General features: G+C 42.5%; 3 protein-coding genes across 3 annotated transcripts; 2 read left to right on the forward strand and 1 right to left on the reverse strand.

Annotated features, from left to right (window-relative positions):
- Positions 1–1,240: 1,240 nt before the first annotated feature.
- Positions 1,241–11,679, forward strand: fscn2b (fascin actin-bundling protein 2b, retinal). Its single transcript, XM_029528426.1, has 8 exons — positions 1,241–1,430; positions 2,204–2,381; positions 2,704–2,802; positions 2,917–3,643; positions 9,810–9,966; positions 10,301–10,422; positions 10,547–10,714; positions 10,843–11,679. Exons 3-8 carry the CDS (start codon positions 2,710–2,712, stop codon positions 11,046–11,048), a joined length of 1,473 nt encoding a protein of 490 aa, XP_029384286.1. The 5' UTR covers positions 1,241–1,430; positions 2,204–2,381; positions 2,704–2,709; the 3' UTR covers positions 11,049–11,679.
- A 2,739-nt stretch (positions 11,680–14,418) lies between these two features.
- faap100 (FA core complex associated protein 100) lies at positions 14,419–18,964 on the reverse strand. The gene is made up of 8 exons (XM_029528423.1): positions 18,611–18,964; positions 18,415–18,533; positions 17,408–18,318; positions 16,831–16,987; positions 15,781–16,723; positions 15,577–15,699; positions 14,910–14,996; positions 14,419–14,649 (listed from the first exon to the last, which is right to left on the reverse strand). Exons 1-8 carry the CDS (start codon positions 18,764–18,766, stop codon positions 14,518–14,520), a joined length of 2,628 nt encoding a protein of 875 aa, XP_029384283.1. The 5' UTR covers positions 18,767–18,964; the 3' UTR covers positions 14,419–14,517.
- Positions 18,965–19,311: 347 nt separating this feature from the next.
- Positions 19,312–22,228, forward strand: birc5a (baculoviral IAP repeat containing 5a). The gene is made up of 4 exons (XM_029528439.1): positions 19,312–19,490; positions 20,205–20,314; positions 21,576–21,693; positions 21,973–22,228. The coding sequence occupies exons 1-4, from the start codon at positions 19,383–19,385 to the stop codon at positions 22,063–22,065; spliced, it is 429 nt and encodes a 142-aa protein (XP_029384299.1). The 5' UTR covers positions 19,312–19,382; the 3' UTR covers positions 22,066–22,228.
- The last annotated feature ends 427 nt before the right edge of the window (positions 22,229–22,655 follow it).

The raw sequence follows: 22,655 nt of genomic DNA on the forward strand, positions 1-22,655 counted from the left end.
ATGAATCGTACACACATAAACACACAAGCACAGTGCAGCTCCTCTTACCAATGACAGATCAGATGGCTGGCCCAAGTAGAGGAGCAGAATGAACGATAACAGTGAAGTGATTTCATCCGCATAATTAAACATGTCTACAAAGACATTTTAAATTGCTTTTGTCCAGATTAATTTGACAGAGTAGCCAATATGTGTGAACCTGCAAACGTATTGTATCCTTTAACATCTTAGCTCAAATGGCAAATGTCAAGTTAATTAACTTAAACACGTTGAAAGAAAAGCTATAACTCTCTGATCTTTACGATGAGTTTTCAGGGTTCACACCAGACTATGATGGCCTGTGCTGGACCCCCTGTCTGCGGAACAGGGACGCCCTCTGTAGGTTATGGTCAGTAGAATAAAAGTATAATAAATAAAAGTATAAAAGAATAAAAGTAGAATAAATACTTAAAATCCAGCCATAGGTTTGGTCTCATGTCTGCTGTCAGTGATGATTTTGAAACTGTTTCAAAAGCTCCTCCCGATTTATTTCAAATGAAATACTGTCAGTATATAATTATCATTCATTTTAGATGTTTGAATATATGATTTTTTTTATTTTTTTTTTTAAACCTGTCTGCCTGCTAAAAAGAGCAGCAATCCATCCACGCAGCTGACTGGTGATCATTCTGTTAATGCAGATAAGTGTCAGATTTGAAACAGAGAAGCCCTAAGATCTTGAATCAGTTCCATAGAAATGTCAGATGTCTGTGTGTTTAGTGTTAACAACAGTATAGGAACAATGACACCACTCATGTCTTTCGGTGTCTGCGTGTGTGTCTGTGTGAATTTGTGTGACATGCATTGTTTATCACATTTTGTGCAGCGGTTCAAGACCGGGTCAAGGGGAGTAAATCTTTAAATGGCTGGCTTTTTCTTCAAAGCCTGAGACCCTTTACCGACCTTTGTGTGTGTGTATGTGTGTTTCTATGTGTTTGACGATATATATGTTGCTGTGGGTCACTGGGTCTATGTGTATGTTTATGGGCAGCATGAGGGGGAGCGTGTGTGTGTGTTTTCTAAAAGGAGTAGTGATGGTAGATTAGCCAGACTGGGATGATTGGGTTGAGGATTAGATGGATTCAGGAACAGACACGTCTGTTTACACTGCAAAGAAGAGTTATAATAGGCTGATTGGTAAGGCTGACTACTCACTCACACACACACACACACACACACACACACACACACATACTTTCAACCGCCACACATGTTGATCAGCTTGTTACTGTTGCTTTTAAAACACCCACAATCTTTTGTCCCTTTGCTTGTTTCTCAAATTCAGATGTAAAGTCCAACTGCTCCAGCCTCTCAGACGCATTTCCCATTAGGACTGACCCAGAGAGCTTGCAATCAGAGAAGGTGTGTAACAAAATCTTCAGCATTGGCAGGTAAGGAGAGCTGCACTTAGGCAACTACCCCTAAGGCACGGGGAGCACTCTAGTTACCCGGCACTGTGTGTGTGTGTGTGCGTGTGTGTGAGCATTGTTTCTACTTACCTGTCTTTTTATGTGTCACAGAAAGAGGTGAAGTGCAGAGCTCAGAATAAAGAACCGAGGCAGAGAAAGGCAGGATTATACACATGGCAGGTTAGAGAAAGGCAGTGAGAGAGAAGGAGAGGATGGGAGGAAAAGGCGACAGGGAGAGGCTTAAGATTACAGAGGCAAGCACCCTTTGTTGCTGAGTTCAGTTGTGATGGACGGCTTATGTTTAGGGAATGAGTGAAGGAGTCCTTCAATGCACCACCATAAAATCTGCAGGACTGCTGAGGATGTTCTTCTTCACTGATCAAACTTTTGCCTGACAAACAAGGAACCTGGATTTGGAGGAAGGTGAGGCAGAAGTCAGAGTCAGAGTCTTCAATGGGATCCAAACACTATAGGCAAAGGAGGGGTAAGAACAAAACCCAAGAGCAGTCTAGTCTCAGGAGTGGGGGGGTGATTGAGCCTTCAAGGTAAATAACAAGTCAAGCAAGAGCAGGAGTGAGGCTGGGCGAGAGAGCACTGTTCAACAGGAGAAAAAGAGAAAAGAGGGAGCGGGTCGGCTGCAGAAGTGGAGATAAGCAGTCAGGAACAAAATTAGTCTACAGTGGTAGAGAGCTTGACGCAGGACTGAAGAGAGATCAAGGTTGACTCAAGTCTGTGCTGCTTCTAACCTGATTAAGGAGAAGAGAGGTGGTGGTGGAGGTCAGCTAGGAGACCCAATCTACAACGTTTGAGCCGTCAAGAGAAGGAGGGGAGAGAGAAAGAATTACAAGGGGACGCTTGTTGAAAGAAGCCTCTTAAGTCTGGGAGCTGGAATTAGAGCCACAGAAACTACAGAGGGGAAGCCACAAAACCACAGTAAGTAAATTAGGAGGCTGTGGCTGGAAAAATGTATAATAAAGCCTTGGGCGGGGAAGGAATTTGTGGTCATGGAAGTGCTTTATATACTGTACCTTAATGAATTGATTTCCTGCCTTTAAAACATTTGGATTTCATCATTCTCCATGATATCACCTCCTTCCTCATTTCTCACCCCTTTAAAAACCCTTATTCCACCTTTTCAGACATACACTGCGGTGCTCGGTCTATTTGCCCCACTCTTTCTTTTTCTCCCCATCCCTGATTTGTCTCAGCCCCGCTCCTCCACCATCTTCCAACTCTCACTCTGCTGAATCTACAGGTGGAGATGCCAGCTAACGGGAACCCTCCTCTGAAGCTGCAGTTTGGTCTAATCAACCATGAGGGTCGATACCTCACTGCTGAGACCTTTGGCTTCAAGGTACGAGGAGAAGGCCTGCCATATACTATCTACAGGATTATTGGTGTAGTGGTTCTCAGGCTAGGCCAGGCTTGTTGTAAATAGATTTTAGACTGAAGTTTTTTTGTTTTTCAGGTGAACGCATCAGCTCCCAGTCTAAAGAAGAAGCAGATATGGACTCTTGAGCAGGACTCCAAGGACACCCAGGTAGTTTACTTGCGCAGCCACCTGGGGCGGTACCTGGCCTCAGACAAGGATGGCAAGGTCACCTGCGAGGCCGACGGGCACAATTCAGACTGTCGTTTCCTCATTGTGGCTCAGTCTGATGGTCGCTGGGCCTTGCAGTCTGAACAGTACCTCCGCTTCTTTGGAGGCTCTCGGGACTACCTGTCCTGCTTTGCCCAGATAATCACAGATGCTGAGCTGTGGGCAGTACACCTGGCTCTGCATCCGCAGGCCAACCTGCTGTCTGTGGCCCGCAAGCGTTACGCCCACCTCTCCATGGAAGACGGGGAGATCGCTGTGGATTTGAACATTCCCTGGGGCGTGGCGGCTCTCCTCACCCTTGTCTACCTGGATGGGAAATACTGCCTAAAGACCTGCGACAGCCGCTTTCTGAGCAGTGATGGGAAGCTCTTAACACAGAGTGGGCGGGCCACGGCATACACACTGGAGCTGAAGTGTGGGAAGCTGGCTTTTAAAGACTGTGAGGGGAAGTATTTGTCTCCCATGGGGCCCACAGGCACCCTAAGGTCTGGACGCTGCTCCAAGCCGGGCAAAGACGAACTGTTTGACCTGGAGGAAAGCCACCCGCAGGTGGTTCTCATGGCAGCCAATGGGCGATATGTCTCTATAAGACAAGGTAGGAAAACAGAGATATACTAACAAAAGAAAGGATGTTATAGTTTTCCCTAAAGCCCAAGCATGAACAAGCAGCAACTGTTGCAGTTTCCTACATTGCCTAAAATGTTACATTGAATCTCAAAAGTCTGATTAAATGGATAAAGTCTGTCCTTAGGTGCCTCTGAGGGTGATCACATGAGACTTTAGCTGACACAAAGTGACCTATTCACATACATAATGAAAGAGAGGGCAAGCAAATACTACAACTACTATAGTTACTACAATTGACCTACATAAATACTGTGCACTAATGCACTCCCAGAAAACAGAGCTTTCAATTCACAGGAAGTACCTTATCATGTGGACATGTTGAATATGCATGATTAGGAGACTAGACCACTCTCTAATGGTGACAGCTGATAGGGGGTGCATAGTAATTATGTGTAATGTATTCTGCACATCAACATGCACGGACATCACATTGGATAGTCGCAACTTTTCAGGAACTCAAGATAGATGAGCCGATATGGGAGACTATCAGCCTCATCTGGGAGACCAGAGAGGAATACATCATTTGTTTTAGGGTTTCAGCTGATTTAGGTTACACTAGTGGGTGATTTGGTTCAGTGACAGATTTATTGTGTACCCACGTTGATAATAATTACGAGTATAGATTTCTCAACAACAATTAGCAATGAGTTTAAATTTTGGTAACGTTAAAGTGCAATAACATTAAACAACTCTAACATAAATGTGGAAAGAGCAGGAGCTTGTTTTCTCTTACCAAATAATGATTGGTGATCTTTTTGAAAACCCCCTTTTTAATGCCTCTCAAATTTACCACCTGGCTTTGTTGGGTAATGGCGTTAACATTTTACACTTTTGCCCCTTGGGCTTATTGAAACAGCTGCTTGTAACTTATATGCAGTACAGTAATTCTGTGCTGATGGTGTATCACGTATTTTCTCTTTGGTCTTATGACAGGGCTGCCTGAGTGTGTTATTCAATCAGCAAACAGACATGACACCACAATACTTTACCGATGGATTACTCCTGCTCCACAGGGGCTTCGAACTTACTTCATTTGGAAAACAAGGTTGAATTTCTTTGATCAGTTTAAAAACTAGAAAAATTGTAATTGTGGGTGTTATGTTACATCTAAGCAGAAGTGCACCAAGTACTTGCCAAGAGTTTCAGTTGCAGATGGGCAAAGGGGTTTGCTGGTCTGATTTGAAACTGGATTTGGGATGGATTAGCATACACCAACAGTGCTTGTCAGCATATTTGGCCTTGACACCCATCTGCAGGCTGCAGATTCTTGTCTGCAGGGTTGAGTTACCTCAGCCCTGGGTGCTGTAACTGAATCTCTAACTGCTCATTGTTCCTGGTTAGCAGTGGGAGCTTCAGGCAGAAACCAAACGACTGGGACCTCTGTAAACCAATTGGTTGAAAAGAAAGAGCTATGCAGCAGAATGAGGAGTGGAGCACACATCCAGTATGAAGAAAACCATAATGTATACACGCATATTCTCACACAAAGCTATAGTCACAGCATGCTCTCTGCCTTTTTTCAGTCTCTTCCTACACTTGTTCTGCACAAACAAAAGCTTTATCCTTTCTCGACACACTCACCCACACATAAACATACCATCCCGCTGCGGTGAGTGCTGAAGTGAGGTGTGTTGAATAATTGATGAAGTTGGCCCCTGTTCCTGGAAGGCAAGGGGGAGTCTGCTTTCAGAAACCCAAGCTGCCTCTCACCTGGGGCCAGAGCTTCTAAACCCCTAATCTAACCCCCTAACCCCTGCCTTCAGTCTGAGCCTATGTGCTGCTGAAAATCAAGGAAACACTCAGTCAAAGATAGTCTGTATTTAGCACTACGTGACACTGCATAATCACGGCAGAAGATTGCATTTTTGTTGCTGCTGTTAGTTTTGTTTCCTGTTTTTTAGGAAATGCATTTTGTTAAAGCTTGTTATACGCAGTTGTCTGCATGTTACTCGCAGCTTACACACAAGGTAACAATATATATATCTATATTAGACAAAAGGTTGAATTGTTAGGTTACACTAAACGTTGGCTAAAAGAGAAAATCCTTTCATGCTGGTGCCACAGAGTTGTTCGGCGCTTGTGTATTGCCTTCTATCTGAGGGTTTAATGAGATGATTAAAGGAGAAGATGAGCAGATATTAATGCAAACGAGGAAGAATACAACTGCTGGAGGACTCTGAAAGGATTCTGTGATTATGGTAGTATACGTGGAGACAGGTGGGCTCTCCATCCTCCCTAATGTCGCTTGTATCTTTGCACATAAATTGGCACCTTTGTCTATTCTCCAGTTAATACAGAGGAGTGTGCTAAATGGCTGTGCACTGAAGAGAATCCTCATATTTGACATATAGCACAAGCGTAAGTCTTTGTATACAACAGTGAAATGCAGTTCTTTACTTTCCATCAGCTGTGCTCTTTATTGCCTGGGGAGTGTACACATGCGTGTGTGTTTGCTTTCGTATGTGATGTAGATCTGTCATCATGTCTCTCATCACCTCCCTGTCTTCTTCAGGTCTAAGTGATCCACTCTGCCCTGAAAGTGAAGAAGAAATGATAGTTCAAAGACGCATACAACATTCATATTCACACATGCATATATATATATATGCATGCATTGATAATGCACTCATGCACAGACACACATAAGAGATAAATAAGAAGAAATGAGGGGGCCGAAAAAAAAAAACTGCAGAAAGTGCAGTTTTAAAGGATGCAGGATTGGAAGAAAGAAGAAAATAAGGTACAGGGCGATAGCAGCATTATCTTACTATAAATAATAGATGTCAGCTGCATCTATCACTGATGGATTAGTCAAGCCTGCTCCACTTGCAGGCTGCAGGTAGGACAACACCAGAAAGTGGAGCTGGATCTGGGGTCTAGTCCAAAATGTGCCACGGCCAAAGATATCTGTGCATGTGTGTGTGTGTGTGTACCTGTGTGCACTATTGCACAGTTTGTCAGTGAGCATAGCTGTGATGACAACAAACCAAATCACATCAAATTTACTTTCTGCGCCAAATCACATAGAGCAGGTCAAGACTAAACTCTAAAGGATTAGTTCCTGGTACTACTTAATGTACATTAGTGAATATTAGCAGTAAGTAAAAATGGGGGGTTTAGCTGAAGAAGTAATAATGGAATTGATTAATCGAGCTTAATGATAACTAATGGTAGCTTTTTCAGCAGCAGTTATTGAGAAGGAACATGGAGCAGAGATTATTTAGTACCTGTAGGATGAAGCCACACAAAGGACAACACAGACTATGGGAAAAAACAAAGCTAATGGTATGTAATGCTGAGTTGGTTCCATAGAAGAGGAGCCTGATAGCTGAAAGATCTGCGTCCCGATTTACTGTTGGAGACTTGTGGAACCACGAGTACACCTACATCCAGAGAGCAAAGCGGCCTACCGAGACTATAAGGAACTATGAGCTCTCTGAGATACGATGAAGCTTGGTCATTAAGAGCTTTGTATGTTAGAGGGATTTTAAATTCGATTCAGAATTTTACTAGGAGCCACTGAAAAGACGCTAGCACAAAAAATGTGATCTCTTTTTCTTGCTCCTGTTAATATTCATCCAGCGGCATTCTGGATACAATGGAGGCCTTTCAGAGATATTTTGGGACATCTCAATGTAATGAATTACAGTAGTCCAGTCAGGAGGGAGCAAATGGGTGGACTAGTTTTTCTGCATCCTCTTGGGACAGGATATATCTGATTTTTACAATACTGTCCAGGTGAAAGAATGCTGTCCTAGATACTTGTTTTATCTTATTTTGTATGCTTGAGCACCTGGTGTGTCAAAGATGGCCATCAACATACCTATTGATATCTTCAGATTGCTGGCTGCTGGCTTGGATTTCGCTGTATCTAATGTCTTTCGCCCCCATTCCCTTTCTCCCGTTCTCACTTCATCCGTCTCTCCTTCCTCTGTCTCATCTCCTCTCATCTATCAGATAGTGGCTGTGAGGTCCCAGCTGAGCCCAGTCTGAAGATCATTTCTAGGTTGAATTAGTGTGAAATGGACACATGGAATAGGTAGACAAAGCATGACATTGAGTGGGGATGAGGGAGAAAGCGAGTGATGGGCCCCCAGGCATAGGTGGAAAGTAGAGGGGCAGAAATGTATGCTTGAAATGCACTTAAGATCAATGATAATTTAACCAGTCGTAAGACCTCATGATACCAAGCTTATCTGGTGTGAATAAGACATGATTAAAGCGTCCCGGTAGCTCAGTAACCATGACATCTACAGTCAGATATGAAAGTGATGCTAAATCCCTGAAAATAATCTTTAAAACAGATGCAGGTACATTTGTTGATTCTTGGTCTGAACAGCAATTTTTGGTGTGGAAGAAAAGACTGTAGTAACTAGGCTCCGCAGAGTGGCATGTATATCTGCATCTGACTTGTATTATGTAGATGTAATTTATATGCATGGATCCATCAGAGGCCTTAAACCACTGAAGTGTATCACAGGTTTAGTACGAGTGATGTAGCCCTCCAAAAGCACAGCACCATAAAATGCAGAGCCCACCTGTCCTGACCTCACCAAGGACATGCAGACAGTATCTTTGCCCTGTGTTGTTTTAAGCCATGCCAGGCAGCAGTTAGTGGATGGTTTCTGTACAGTCCTGTTCATTCATGATCCCTCATCAGGTCAAACGTTTCATTTGTCATTGGTCATAATAGTTTACATCACAGCTCCATGTACATGTATACTCAACTAAACACACTGTTCAAGAGCTTCACAACTCAGCATCTTGTGTGTGATAGTTACTGCTTTAGGACACACAAAACTGCAGGCGTGCTTTTGTAGCTTCATAAAACCGATCATCTATATCCGCAGTAGTTGTCTTGTTCTTTGTAATGCTTTCATAAATATTTCAGTGGACATTTTATTTTATTTACCTGCGCTTCTTAAAATTCAATTTTCTTAAATAAACTGAGGTAATCCTTCATGAAATTATATTTGGGGTCATTTAAGATGGATAAAACAATGAAACTCTCAGTATATTTGATTATTTATGCTGACGGTCGTTGCATGGATGGGGTCAGTAATTATTTGCACGTCCTGCTAAGTACAGACCATAAAATCCTTTGGTCTGTCCTGTTTTTCTTTTATTCTTTCATGGAGGGGATTGGGGGATTGGAGGAGTAGCACTCAAAAGCTGATTATATGAGAGTCCCACAGTGAAGAGGGCAGACGGGCAGGCCTTGAGGTGGGGCAATGGTGAGAGGTGGGGGTTGGGAGGGTCAGGGTTAAGGAGGGAGAGATGGGGGATGGGAGGACGGTAGAAAAAGATGATCAGGGAGCAAGTTTGGGGGATTTATCGCTGTTGTTTACAGATTAAGAAAGATCTTCTTGGATTTAGCCCTGTGCAATCTGTCTGTAAGTGGTGTGATAAACTGTCGTCTTTTGGTTTGTTTACCAACATGAGTTGGAAGAAAATATTCTACCGGACTGTTTGAGCAAAACGTGCATTTAATAAAACATTTCAAAGTTTGTTAGCTAACAAACAGTGACTGTGAAAAGTAGAGAGGGAAGGTCGTCACTGCTTTTTTGTTTACCCAAGTGTTTCATACCAATTGTTCGTTTGTGTTTCGGTGTTAAGTGGTATCAGTGTAATTGCCGCAGAGCTTATCAGTGCAAGTCTCAACTTTTTCCGAATCTACACATGTATTTTGTCTTTGTAAGATTTGCCTGTATAGTCACATTTAGTCCATTTACTGTGTGTTCTGTTCATAAATGCATCCAGGAGTCAGTTCAGTCAAAATATATTTGCCTGCCTGGGCAGAGTTTAAGACAGAACCGAAACACCCAAGGATCAGACACAGTTACCAACTCTTTCATGCTTCGCCACGTTAAACACAACAATTCAACCTGATTAGCAAGCAGCTGTCAGTGGCCTTTTTACTTGCCTTTGTAAATCCAGGGAGTAATAAAATATATCTGTAGACACATCTATAAAAATTCTTTTGGGACCTTCAGAGGCAAAACTGCCACTGAGAAATGACTGAACAGTTAAGTCAAAGGAATCTCTGTGCAGCAACTGAAGGATGGGTCTCTCCAAAAATGAAATAGTCCTCAAGTTAGCTTTCTTGCTGAAGAGGATGTGCTCACCATTCCCAGGGGTCAGCCTTGCAGCCAATCAGGAGGATGAGACAGACATGGAGACGTTTCAGATGGAGATTGACAAGGAATCTAGGAAGTGCACGTTTCGGACCAGCCAAGGGAACTACTGGGCCCTGGTGGCTCACGGAGGCATCCAGTCTACTGCCACTGAAGTGTGAGTGAAGGCCCTTTTTTCAACACACACGACTCACAATAAGCTGAGGTGTATGTGTCACTTCTACATTTTAAATTATGTACAACATGATTCATTGACAGGAATTTCATATAATTATAAAATAATAATTTCATATACATCTATTAATAATAGAAATGATTGATTGAAGCAATAGTTGGTGGCACTCATGAGATTATAGCACTGGCTTGAGTACATGATGTGAACCCCTGAAAGATATGTTGGCAAGTTAAATTTTACAGACACACCTGTCTTTTATTGGTCCTGCTTTACCTTCTTCAGTTTGTAACTCTCATCTTCCTCTGAAATGGTGCAGGTCAGCTGAAACCATGTTTGCAGTGGAGTGGCTTGGCCACAAGGTGGCAATAAAAGCTAACAATGGAAAATATATCTGCACCAAAAAGAATGGCCAGCTCTTGGCTGTCAGTGACTCCATAGGTAGAGCAGCTTTTTCCTTTTCCGCACAATCCTCCAAGCATCTTTTCAGCAACAGTTCTATTTCCAGTTTTTCTCATGCTCCCTCTGATGTGTTTCATTCATTCACTGTCAACTTTTTTAACAGGTGAGGACGAGCAGCTCACTCTGAAACTGATTAACCGACCTATGCTGATCCTAAGAGGGGAGAATGGCTTCATCTGCCACCACAAGAACTCCAACACACTGGACGCAAGCAGATCTGTCTATGATATTTTCACCCTGCTATTCAGTAATGGGGCCTACCATATTAAAGGTCAGGGCTCACTCACTCAAACTGGCCTCTGCCTCTCACATCTTGTTTGCTTGTTTTTCACTGTACAGGTCACTAGCAGCAAATTTTTTATTCTGTCTGACTGTGCATTCTTGCTCTATATCCTGCAGGAGTGAATGGCCAGTTCTGGTATGTAAACAGCGCCGGGTTAGTGTGCTCAGACGGTGACACCCCTGAGGATTTCACCCTGGAGCTCTTGGAACACAGGCGGCTCGTCATCCGTTGCAAGAATGGCAAATACCTGCATGGAGACCAAGGAGGCACCCTGAAAGGAGACGGACACAGACTGAGCAGCTCAGCACTGTGGGAGTATTAAAACAAACCTGTACCCTGACTCCTCTCATCCCGAAGCGATCTGTCATTAAGTGCCTCTTTAGCATTCAAACATATCTAAAGTTGAACTTAGTGGCATTTCATTCCATCACCCCCCCCATCCCTTCCTGTTGCACTGATGGTCCAGCAGAGGATGATGATGCAGGAAGAGGAAGAGAAACTGACCATAGATAATGAGGCAAGAGGAGTCTTGATGCATTGTTTGCGACAGCACGTGATCTGGAAAAAACATTGGTGTGACTGAACATTAGAGTTTTTGTGTTATTCCTTTAGATTTCTCCAGGGGGTATTTTCTGCAAGAATAAACAAATAAACTGAACAGAAACATTACTGCAGAAATTTTGATTCTCCAGTAATGTTCCATTGATCTAAAACTAAGTGTCAGCATAGCATAGAGCTATCTTTTCACTTTTCACTTTCAACTTGTTTAGTTTACCTTCCTTGTTTCACTCCTAACAGATATTGCATTTGTGAGAGCAAGGCAGCCAAGTCAAGGTACAGGTGTCACACGTAAAGGATCATATTGAAGCCTACAGTTGCAGGGTAGATATATTATATTATTTACTTTGCATTGTATGAAAGTTCATGGTAGAATAAAATCATTCAAGGTAAAGCTTAAGATTTGTAGAGTGCTGAAAAAAATATGAATAACCATAAAATAAAAATGGATGTGTGTCAACTAGTCATGACATTGAGAATAAGATTGAAAAAGTGGAAAGTGGGTCTGTAGTTTTGAAATTAATCCTTCTGTCTGAAGAAAGAATCAGAAAGAAACATCCTGCCGATTTATGAATTATATTCAAAATGTGTGAAAACTATCTCATTACCACAAGAAACTCTATTCGAATAGCTTCAATTCTCACCTCCACCGACAGCTCTGCAAAGCAACAATTCATTTCACCACCATGCGGATTGAAACAACGGTCACCTGCAGACTTGAACTCAGCACTTTCCCAGGTAGAGATGTGAGAAGAGGTAGCATCCTGTTGAAAGAGAAGAGTTTCATTTTCCTCATTATTTCTTCCGTTTGCCAAACTGAGACAAAACTCTGCTGTTTTTGGGCGACTGTGTTTGCTGCCATTTGGGGAATCGTACAGGCCTCAGAGGTCCCACAGCTCAGGGTCTGGTGCTGCTCTGGACTTGTGGAGATCAGCAGTTTTCACTGTGCTCAGCACATGTCAGAAGGCCCTCACTGGTCATCTGATCTGTTCTACTGGTTCACTTCTTTAGCCTGCTACTGTTGGTTAAGTTGATGTTTCCACACAATGGCAGACTTTTTCACCCATGGCAGGATATAATCTGTATTGTTGCCATGGTGAGAGCTGGACTCTTCTGGTTTGCATCCCAGGACAGGAGCAGCACCTGTGGTCAAACTGGTACACCACACAGCAGCAGCAGATCTTCTGGTTCTTCATGAAAGAGTCAGGTGATTATTTTGTCAACCGATGCCAGAGATCCTGGTGGTGAGTCACTCTTCCCTTCTGCTTTTCATTGAGGAGATAAATATTCATGGTCTCTTCGTGGTTATCCATGAATGCAATGCATTATATGCCCAACCTGCATCAGAGCTCATTATCCAGAGAGGGCAGAGGTTCACACAGCAAAGCCCCGAAGCTCCAGATGTGCTGAGCTGCTTCTCCACGCTTAGTGTTTTTGGACACCTTGCAGACACATAAAGAATGAATTGCAGTAATAAACACAGGCACAACAGCCTAGAGAGTGATGTAAGATAAAATGTTTCAGCCCACTGATGTCTGCAAGTGGGAATAGGAGATGCTATTTGACATAAAACATCTCATGCGCAGGCAGCAATGACAACAATGTTTAGTGAACAACAGTCTGCATCTGACTTGTTTTTTAAGAATGAACACAACGTTTAATGGAAGCATGGGTCACCTACACAACTGTTTTCACTTCATGTCTGATTACGCCTCTTTTCACCCTCATAATATTTACCTCAGTAACAAGATGTAACCAGATAACTGAACTCTGGCCAAATCCACCAGCCTCAGTCCCAGGAATATTAAACTCTCAGTTTGGTCTTGAATGAGGACACTCAACAAGCCCCAGTGGTGCAATCGGTCAGCGTGTGGTACTTAACTTTTAAGACAGTAAGTTGAACAGTGATGCTGAGCTTGAGCGCTCAAGTGTCACCTAGAGCAGCTGAGTTTTAACATGGTCGCTAAGGAAAGGAATATACAACAAAAAGTGATTTACAAATAACGACCAGAAAACGCCAAATGCTGCACCGCAAGTACAGGCTTTATCCTTCATATGTGATCTCCTGCGTACTATAACCTCTCTTACTTAAAATTGCTTTCAATCCTCAGTCCACAGGCTCCTGAAGGGCAGGACATCAGCACTGTGCTATTACAAACTGAAGATGTGATAGCTCGTGCTTATTCCTGTTGGTCAAACAGCAAAGACCCCGTCATATGTGCTTAAAAGGCTTTTTGATTCACACTAAGATGTCTGCCATGGAAATATGAGACACAGCTCACATTGCCCCTATAAAACATTTAAGGATTGGAGTGAAAACCAGCCTGCAACATCACAGTGGCTGCGGTGTATGTCAGTTAGCAGCTTCCTCGTGTAAACAATAGGAGCGAATTGCTTTCTTTCATTAGAAGTTGATACCCTGAACTGGAACGAAGAGTGCTCCTCGGGTCCAGCTGTGTCAGAGGTGAAAGTGTAGAGTGATACTCCTGTTTTGAGTTTTACCTGCACTGGGCAAGATGGCAACACATACTCTTGTGATTGTGTTCAGTGTCTCAAAGAGAAGACCATTTCTGCCATTTCTTTTATCTCACTCTAGTTTTGATTCCTTTATCCTTATTAGCTGCTGTCTGGAGAACCACAACTCATGAAAAACACCTGACACCGGTTGCGTCTGGAACTGGTTGAATTTCTGACAATTTGATTCTCTGCAAAACCTACAAGGCTATTTCAATTAGTTTGCAATAACATTAGTAGTAATGTTGTTTTTCAAAAGTGCACCAGACCATGATACAAGGTTTAATTAAGTAAGTTGCTCAATTAAGCCCCTACAATCCACCAGTTGGCTGTGAATGTATTTGTCTGCAGCCTTGTCCAAATAATATCTACAGCAGGCACTAGTACCTGAGTAAATGCTACACCTACTTACTTGTCACATCAGTGGACGGTGGACGTCTCTAAGATTGTAATTTGCATAGATTTTTCCTCAGTGGTTATGTGCTGAACGCACTGGTTTGTAACCAGTAACTGAGTTCTTACTTAAGCTACAATAAAACAGCAAGACAATAATGACAAATAATGGGTTGGATGAAGACACAGGCTCTTACAGTGACACAAAAGTATATTTACAGAAAAAAAATTGTTATGAACATTATTTCTCAATCAGCTGCAAAGATAGGTTACATAAGACCAACAAGGTTGAGGGCAGATGTGCAGGTTTGGCTAAGAAAAAATGATTAAATTATAAGAAGAGGATTTTCTCTGAGTTCTGTGTAAACATTGAGGAGTGATCGGGTCATCTGCCCTGTGGACACGCCCACGTCAAAAGCTCCTGAGAGCCGACTTTGCCGGATCTCCTGCAACAGGCGCTGACATGAGAGGAGAAAGGAGAAAACATAGAGCTGCATAATAATGGACAATAACATTCGTGGTCTCATAAGTCTTGGGTTGAATGGGTTTAAAATTATTACAACCTCTTGAATTGCTTCAAAAAATTTATGAAACAGTCGCTGCACTGTATCAGGTTTATAGGATAACTGTTCACTAATGTAACGGAAAACAGAAAAAGTCTGATCTTTGACTTAGTTGCAGTCACCATTGAACAAATTGAAGCACATGTAGGTCTTACCTCGGCTCGCTGCACTGCCTGTCTTAAACCCAAACTCTGGAGTTGAAGTGTCGAAGTGGCACTCTCAGGGGCATTATGCAGCAGAGCCTGTGTCAGGGACCAGAGTGACAGATGAAAAAGAAGGAAAAACATGCTCTTTTTAAAGCGTAAAACAGGATTCACAAGTCTAATGAGATCAAACTGTATGTGGTCCACTTACGGCTACAGCCACTATGAATTGCCTGTACATGGAAGAAAAACTGAGCTCCACTTTGTTAAAGTTTTAAAGAATTTTTAAAGCAGGTGAGGGAATAAAAGAAATACCAACAACCGAAAACTTCAGCTTTATTTGTTATTACAAGGCATGCATGCAACCAGCTGCAGGCAGTTCCTCACTCATTTCACAGCTCACATTCAGTGTTTGTGTCCTTCTTTTTTGACATCAAACCAAAGCAGAGAAAAATCACACACCCCATGTGTGCCAATTTAATTTTGCAATCAAAAGTGTGCACACAATTTTTGGCTTTTGAGAACAGAAGTACCATGAACTCCATTACTACATCTTAGATTTTTTAACAGTATAAGATAAAGCACTCAATGAATCTCCAAGTGGCCGCTCATCATAGGTTTCTCTGAAATGCTATAAAGGCAACAGGGTGTGCGTACATACATGTGTGTGTGTTTGTACCTGTATGCGGTGCAGAACAGCATGGTGCAGTCCGCACACTGCTGCTAAAGAGGAGCTCTCTATCCTAACTTCTATGGCGCTCAGGGACTCCTCCTTCCCCGTGCTCTCCTCCCTAACATTTTCCTGGAGAGCAAAAGAGTATTGTATAATACACATCTGGTCTATTCACATTATATGCTTTTAGAAAGGTTTATAAACTTTTACCTCTTTTGCAGTGAGTTTGACTATGTCTCCATTTGGACCTCGAGCATTGATGACTGAGTGGCTCAGCGCCATCTTTTCTCTTTGATGCCCCATCATAACTCCACCAGCACCTTCAGACCACAGCCAGTGCAACAGAGAAAGGCAGAGATTCTGTGGGGCCACCTTGGGCCCCTGAGGGTCCGAATCTGAGCATTTCAACACCAGCGTGTCCCTCAGTAAGTGTGATGACACCCGTACACTCGCTGAATACCTCTCTTGCTCAGCCTTTGAAGCACTCTCTCCTCCAGCCCCTGCCCGTCCCACGCACCCATGAGTGCGATGTGATCTTAAAAAAGCTTGAATGCATTCTGCTGGGATGCTGTTGGATTGAGACGTGGCATTTTTCTTGTTGGGACTGTTAAGCCGCAAGGCATGCAGCCAGTCTACTGTCAGTGTGTTCAAGGGCAAACTGATAAAACTACTCTGCGAGGCAGAAAAGTGCAGCGCCGCCTCCTCTCCCAGTAGGCTTGAGAGTGAGAAGATGAGTGAGCAGCTGACTCGCATAGGAAACGATGTGTCGCCTGCAGCTGCCAGGGGCAGTGATACTTCTAATGTTTCCCCAGGCTGGAGGTCATGGAATGGGAATGAAAAACTAGTGGAGGAGTTTTCCCCTCCTGCATTGGTGAGTGAGTGAGGGAATGGAAAGACTGTGATGCTGAGTGTCCAGCCTTGTTCAAAAGTGTAAGGACTTGAATTGTGCAGGACACACATCAAGTTCAGGGAGTCTCTTTGCAGCAGTCTGCTCCACTCAATCATGGCACTACACTTAATTTGCTTCTCCGACACGGAAAGATGTTCTTCGGTATTTGCACTGGGTATCAGCAAGAAGCTGATGTTGAGCACCTGATTCAGGCGCTTCAGAATCTGGTTTTTGGATTTGATGGCAGCTTTCAGCTCAGATGCTCTAAATGAAATCAAGGAAATGGTGTGTTTAGTTTAACAACTCTCAGCTGTATTTGACTTCAGTGTTGTATCTTTAAAATATCAAAAAAGGAATCATTTTGTACATACCTTTCACAAACATCCCCAATAGAAGATAGGAGATCTCTTACACTGCAGCCCACATGAATGGAAGGCAGTTTGGGAACTCCTGTATCCTCTGTCTCCACAGGAAAGCTAATTCTCTGGATCTGTCCTCTGACAGACAGCCCCAGCAGCTCCACGTCGCCTGGTATGTCAGAAAAAAATAGAAAATTATGATTTATTCTTGAGAGTTGTGCTACACATATGTCGACACAGTAACAAACACTACAATACAAGAAGATACAGACAGGTAAATGACTTCGACTGAAACTAAAATGTCAGCTTAGTTACTCATCGACAGAACACATATTTTGCAGTCACATCTAGGAAGGAACTATTTAAAACTGGGGCAAGGAAGTATTATACCTTTTGTGTAGTGGCCATACAGAAAGGTAGAATACAAGGACCACAACTCATTTTCAGATTTCTTTTCTGTCAGAGTCACACAAAATTCATGAAGATCATGTCAGCAGCTGATTCAGCATCCACTTGAACCCACAAGGAAGAGTTTTCAAAACAGTCACTGCTTGAGTCACTTTACTAAACCAAACTAAAACTCACTCACTTGCAGACCTGTGTGCAGGTGCAGCCAAGGCGATGACTCTACACACATTTAAACTGGAGACGCTTTGAACTACAGCAAGTGTCTTGCTGGATGTCTCCTCATCCCTGTCCTGGTCTTCTGTCCAAGACAATCCCGCTGGTAGATACAGTGACAGCAGGTCTGCGCCAGTGCTGTAGTAAAGATGCTGTTTATCCAAAAGGCCACACACCACAGGCCCTGGTACACATCCCTCAATAAATCCAGCTGTGTAGCAGCCTTCCTCTGCTCCCCCACTGACAGTCTTTATCAGCACTAATCTTCCTTGTTCACCCAGTGCTACCAAACATTGTGAATGTCCTGCACCCATTTCCATGACAACAGATGCTCCAACAAACATAACTGTCTGCTCAAGGCTATGCAGGACTCTGAGTCGTGATCCTGGGAGATGCATAGGGAGGAAACACAGACGTCCATCTGGCAGGCCACAGAGAATGACAGGCAATTTGGCAAGGGCAGCATCAATGCCAAATAAAAGTTTGAAGAGGAGAGGCTCGAGGCAGAAGTGGGTGTCGGATGAGATTGCCTCTGACAAAGAAGTGCAGGATGAATATGATGCGTTGGTATCACCAGAATGGACACAGATCAGTACGGGCCTCCTTCTCACTCCTGTCCTTCCCTCAGTATCTCCTTGTACAACAGCTGAGACCGCTGGTAGACTGAAAGCACTGACCTTCTCATAGCTGCCACAATGTGCTTGTTTAGTTGTTTTGTACAGACTCAGGATCCAGAACGTGTCTCTCTGCGATAGGAGCAGGAGGACAGAGCCGAGGAGGAGCAGGGATAACACACCTTCTTCACCAACAACAAGGCATTCAGAGGAGATTTTCAGCTCAGCTGGAGCGAGAGACGCATCACCCGAAGAGCTTGCAGACCTGCATCGGTGACAGATCATATCAAGAGTGAGGCATTCATGAACTAACACAGTTGTGAGTGCAGTGAGTGTAGACAGTTTATGTCAATGTACATGCCTGGACAGCACAGAGGGCTTGCTGACACAGTAAACTCCCTCTGTGCAGGACACATAGAGGAACTGTTTGTCGTGACTCTCAACCAGGTCAGTCACAGGACCAGGTAACTGGAGGATAGCCTGTAACAAATCAACATAACGTAGTGAGGGATTTATCTTTACCCTCTGACTGGATCTGTGTTCAACATTTCACTCACCGCGAGTTTTCTCTCTTGAGTATTGAAGACATAAACCTCTTCGGTGCCAGTGCAGAAGAAAACATCCGACTCGGCACCTGACTTGATCTTTGCTGTGCATGAAGAGCCTGAAAAACCAAACTCTGCCCAGGTCTCGACAGCACACCGGCCCTCCATAACAACAACACCGAAGAAGAAGAAGAAGAAGAAGAAGAAGAAGAAGAAGAAGCAGCAGCAAGTGTCTCCAAGGGTGGAGTTAGATAAACACACAGTACCTCCGAACACGGAGAAGGGTCTGTTACGTTAAAGTCACCAGGAAAAAAAACATACTATGCCCTCCAGAGCCGGAAGTTGACAGAAGATACAAAGCTCTTACAAAATTCCGCGCATCTACTTCTGGACCAATAACCGTAAAGAACTACATTACCCATAGAAGGAACAGGACGTGAGATGTTGGGCGGCGGATGTGTGTTCAGTCCTCAATATTACCAACACATTTAAGATATTGACCAGAGGAAAGGGAAACGGCTTTACTGTGCATTCTTTGAAATAGAAACGTAATGGTTAGTTGCTGTGGCTTTATGGTAGTTTGGTGGTTTTTGTGTGAGGTTTGTTTCAAATCATCCAACGCTGGGAGGCGCACTTACCCATAAACGTTCTTTAATTTGCCCACGAAGAAGAGCTTACCCTCGTCGTCCAATCAAAGCAGCCGAAGCGAAAATTAGTCGAAATTTGAAAGCGCTGTGTTCACTGCAGAAAGAGACGGTCGGCCTATTTTTTATCCTTGAGCACGATGGAGCCGTTCGTTGAAGAAAATATCAAGATGTATTTTTATGAGAACAGACTGAAAACGTTTGAGGGCTGGCCGTTTGACGAGGACTGCATGTGCACCCCGGAGAACGTGAGTGAACGTTACAAACGGTGAACGAGCTAACAAGCTAACACAACAGTTAGCCTTGAAGCAAGGAAAAAAAACATTCATATGTAAATAAAACTGACTGTAACATTTTTATCTGCTCCTAGCGTGTGTTTATCAGCAAAACACCCTCTCTACTGCGATCAAACTGTCACCGAGGTGTAAAGATTACTCTGAGTTAGTTTAGTCTCATGCCGCGGCGATAAAGATTTGAAGAAGTGGAACGAAATTGGGACATTTTCTTTTTTTTTAGCTGTCAAGTTTGATGTCAAAAGTTAGCGAAGGTTGTTTTGAATTCAACTTACGGAATAAGCCTGCTTCTATGTATTATATGTCCCCACTTATTGTGCAACACAACAACCGCATCACATAGAAATGGTGTCAAATCGGACAAGCTGTAATGTGCCTGCCAGATCGACGACCTCTTTAATGTACACATCCAATGTGAGGTGAAATTACAGTTAAAAAGTTAACACTTAGCATATCCATATGTTTGTTAAAATAATAGGCAGCTCAAAATTCATGGACTTTAATAGTAGATGACTTTTCTGTGGGTTAATCAATCATTTAATCTGCTTATTGCTTCAGTTCTGGACATGTTTATATGAATGGTATAGCGAAGTTGTTGATTCATTTGTGAGTGATCAATTTGCAGCTGCGAAAAAAATGTAATAAAATTAAAATTATATTTTTCTCCAGATGGCCAAGGCTGGCTTCATCCACACTCCTTCAGAGAATAGCCCAGATATTGCCATGTGTTTCTTCTGCCTCAAAGAGCTGGAAGGATGGGAGCCAGATGATGATCCAGAGTAAGAAGACCACATTACTGGGGTTGTGAGTCAGAAATGCAATTAAGAGGAAAGATCTGTGTTAATTAGTCCAGTTCAATAGATTTTTAGGGCAATGTGGAAACTAATGTGTAATGTGATTGAGCAGGGTCAAAAAAACAAATGGCTCATAATATTAGGTTTAAGAAGAACTCCCTTGTTTAAATGTCAGGGGAGTATTTAACCAGGAGTAGTCAAATTTGATGAAGAATTTTAATCATGATTTTCAGCTGGGTCAATGCGTGCACCACAGTCTGTCCATCACGCGGTAGCCGTACCCTAATGCACATGCTTCTTTATAATCTAGTTTCCTGGAAATATGACCATTTAAAAAAAAAAAAAAACATGAACACTGCATTGCATGGTAGAAGACTTGAAACTACTGGTTGGGTACTCAACTCAAAATATTTACTAAGCTAGAAAATCAAGTGAGAATAACGAGATTTCAATAGACTTCTTTACAGTTCATCTTCGTTTTTCAATCAGTGAAGAATGCAGGTTTGGTTCTCTAGTGCATTGGTTCCACTTTTCAGCCTTGGTGTTAACATCCATTGTATTATAAACTTACTTTTTTAATGCCTTCTCTCACCATTAAATAGCCATAAATTTTAAGCTCCATCCCCAATCACTAAAAAAATGAAAACCTAAAAGAAACTGCAGAGGCTAGGCCAACCCTTTAAGACACTGAGGTTTATCTTGACAGGAAACCTACTTAATGCATCTGCTTTTCTGGATGCCTGGTACCTATTAAATGAAAGTCTTTGCAATACACTATCTATTTATTGTGTTCACATTATCAAACTTGCATCTTACAGCACGGTGCAGCTTAGCACTAAACTTTCCTATCTGCGATACAAATAGTGAGCACAATCATTAAAGTACTCTACAGTTAAAAATATGGTTAGAATTCACTCTGCTGAATGATTTCATTGAGAGTATAGCCCCATGGCCATAAATACTGTCAAACACACATCCTCCAAAGTGTGAGGATTTAATTGTAACCATTGTTTATCGTTCTAGTGAAATTTTCCACTTTCCACTTGCAACTGATAGAACAGCAGTATCAACCATTCACTCAATGAATGTAAACATTTTTACATTCATGCTCATTAAAGTGACAATGTTTGAATTAATTATTGTACCAATTTCACATGCACCTTCATCCATATTTTTGTGTGGGCAATTTAATATTAGTCTCCTTGTTAAAGTTCACCTCCTCATCAATGTGCTGTTTTATTTCCAGAAAGGAGCACAAATCTCATTCTCCATCCTGTCACTTCAGTTTGCTGAAGAAGAAAGTGGAAGAGATTACTGTGGAGGAATTCTTTAAACTCCAGAAGGAGCGACACAAGTTCATTATTGTACGTTCTTTAGAGGACTCCATAGCTATTAAATTACTATTAATGCAATTAAATTACTGCTTTACACAATGCAAATATAAAGCCAGAGTATGCCAAATAGAAGTATGGAGCTATTGATATATTTTAGCTGGCTGTGCCACTGTCTTTTTTTTTTTTTCCTCCTTTGGGAATGTCTACTAGATAAAGATATTGCACAGTAAGATTAAATCTGCAAATTCCTGTGAATAAATGAGACCAAGGCTTTGTTCCTGATTCATATTTCATTTCCTCCACCCGCAGAACAAATCCTGCAATGAGGCTGTTACCAAGTTTGAAGAGGCAGCCAAAGTGAGAAGAGCAGATATCATTAAGACAGCCATGGGGGAAGAGTGACTGATTAATCAAATTGGGAGTATGAGAGACTCATTGTGGTTGGCAACAGAGTGGTTCCTCACTGGGCTCCTGTTTTGCTTCTGTCATGTCTTTAATGCTTTCATGTCATCTTTGCAATAATGGTGTCACTTTTATTGGTTTTTTTCTCCTGTTGTTTTTTTTTTATGTGCTCATTAAACTTGTTCCTTTTTGGTAAGAAATGACTGCTACAATCCTCATGACCTTAAGTCTGGCTTTAATTGATATAACTTTTATAACAACTGCATTTTATGACATGAGTATGACAGTTTCATCATATAATCTGCATACACTTAGGCTTTATTTATTATTCATATTAGCAATTAGCATTAGAATAAATAATTGACATCTCGGTGACTGAAAATAACAGTTCAGTTTATAGAGACCAAAGACAAAGTTTCTTGCTTAACTAATCCTAACCCCCGCCCCCCCCCCTCTTCACTCTGATGCGATGCGTTGACGCGCCTCCAGCATAAATTGAGGGTCCTCCCAGACGAGCAGTATCCGATCCGTTAAGCAGCTGAGCACAGCAGACTTCCACCTTTCCGCTGTCACAACAGCTCGGTGTTACC

This window comes from Echeneis naucrates, chromosome 19 (genome assembly GCF_900963305.1).
Source record: "Echeneis naucrates chromosome 19, fEcheNa1.1, whole genome shotgun sequence".
Classification (NCBI taxonomy): Eukaryota; Metazoa; Chordata; class Actinopteri; order Carangiformes; family Echeneidae; genus Echeneis; species Echeneis naucrates.

Coding starts and splice junctions, on each gene's coding strand:
- fscn2b (XM_029528426.1), top strand. CDS start 2,710: ATGCCAGCTAACGGGAACCCTCCTCTGAAGCTGCAGTTTGGTCTAATC. Junction 2,803..2,916: donor CTGAGACCTTTGGCTTCAAG/GTACGAGGAGAA, acceptor TTTGTTTTTCAG/GTGAACGCATCAGCTCCCAG. Junction 10,715..10,842: donor TGGGGCCTACCATATTAAAG/GTCAGGGCTCAC, acceptor TATATCCTGCAG/GAGTGAATGGCCAGTTCTGG.
- faap100 (XM_029528423.1), bottom strand. CDS start 18,766: ATGGAGGGCCGGTGTGCTGTCGAGACCTGGGCAGAGTTTGGTTTTTCA. Junction 16,988..17,407: donor ACCTGCACACAGGTCTGCAA/GTGAGTGAGTTT, acceptor CTGACATACCAG/GCGACGTGGAGCTGCTGGGG. Junction 14,997..15,576: donor CTGTTCTGCACCGCATACAG/GTACAAACACAC, acceptor TCCCTGACACAG/GCTCTGCTGCATAATGCCCC.
- birc5a (XM_029528439.1), top strand. CDS start 19,383: ATGGAGCCGTTCGTTGAAGAAAATATCAAGATGTATTTTTATGAGAAC. Junction 19,491..20,204: donor GCATGTGCACCCCGGAGAAC/GTGAGTGAACGT, acceptor ATTTTTCTCCAG/ATGGCCAAGGCTGGCTTCAT. Junction 21,694..21,972: donor AGCGACACAAGTTCATTATT/GTACGTTCTTTA, acceptor CTCCACCCGCAG/AACAAATCCTGCAATGAGGC.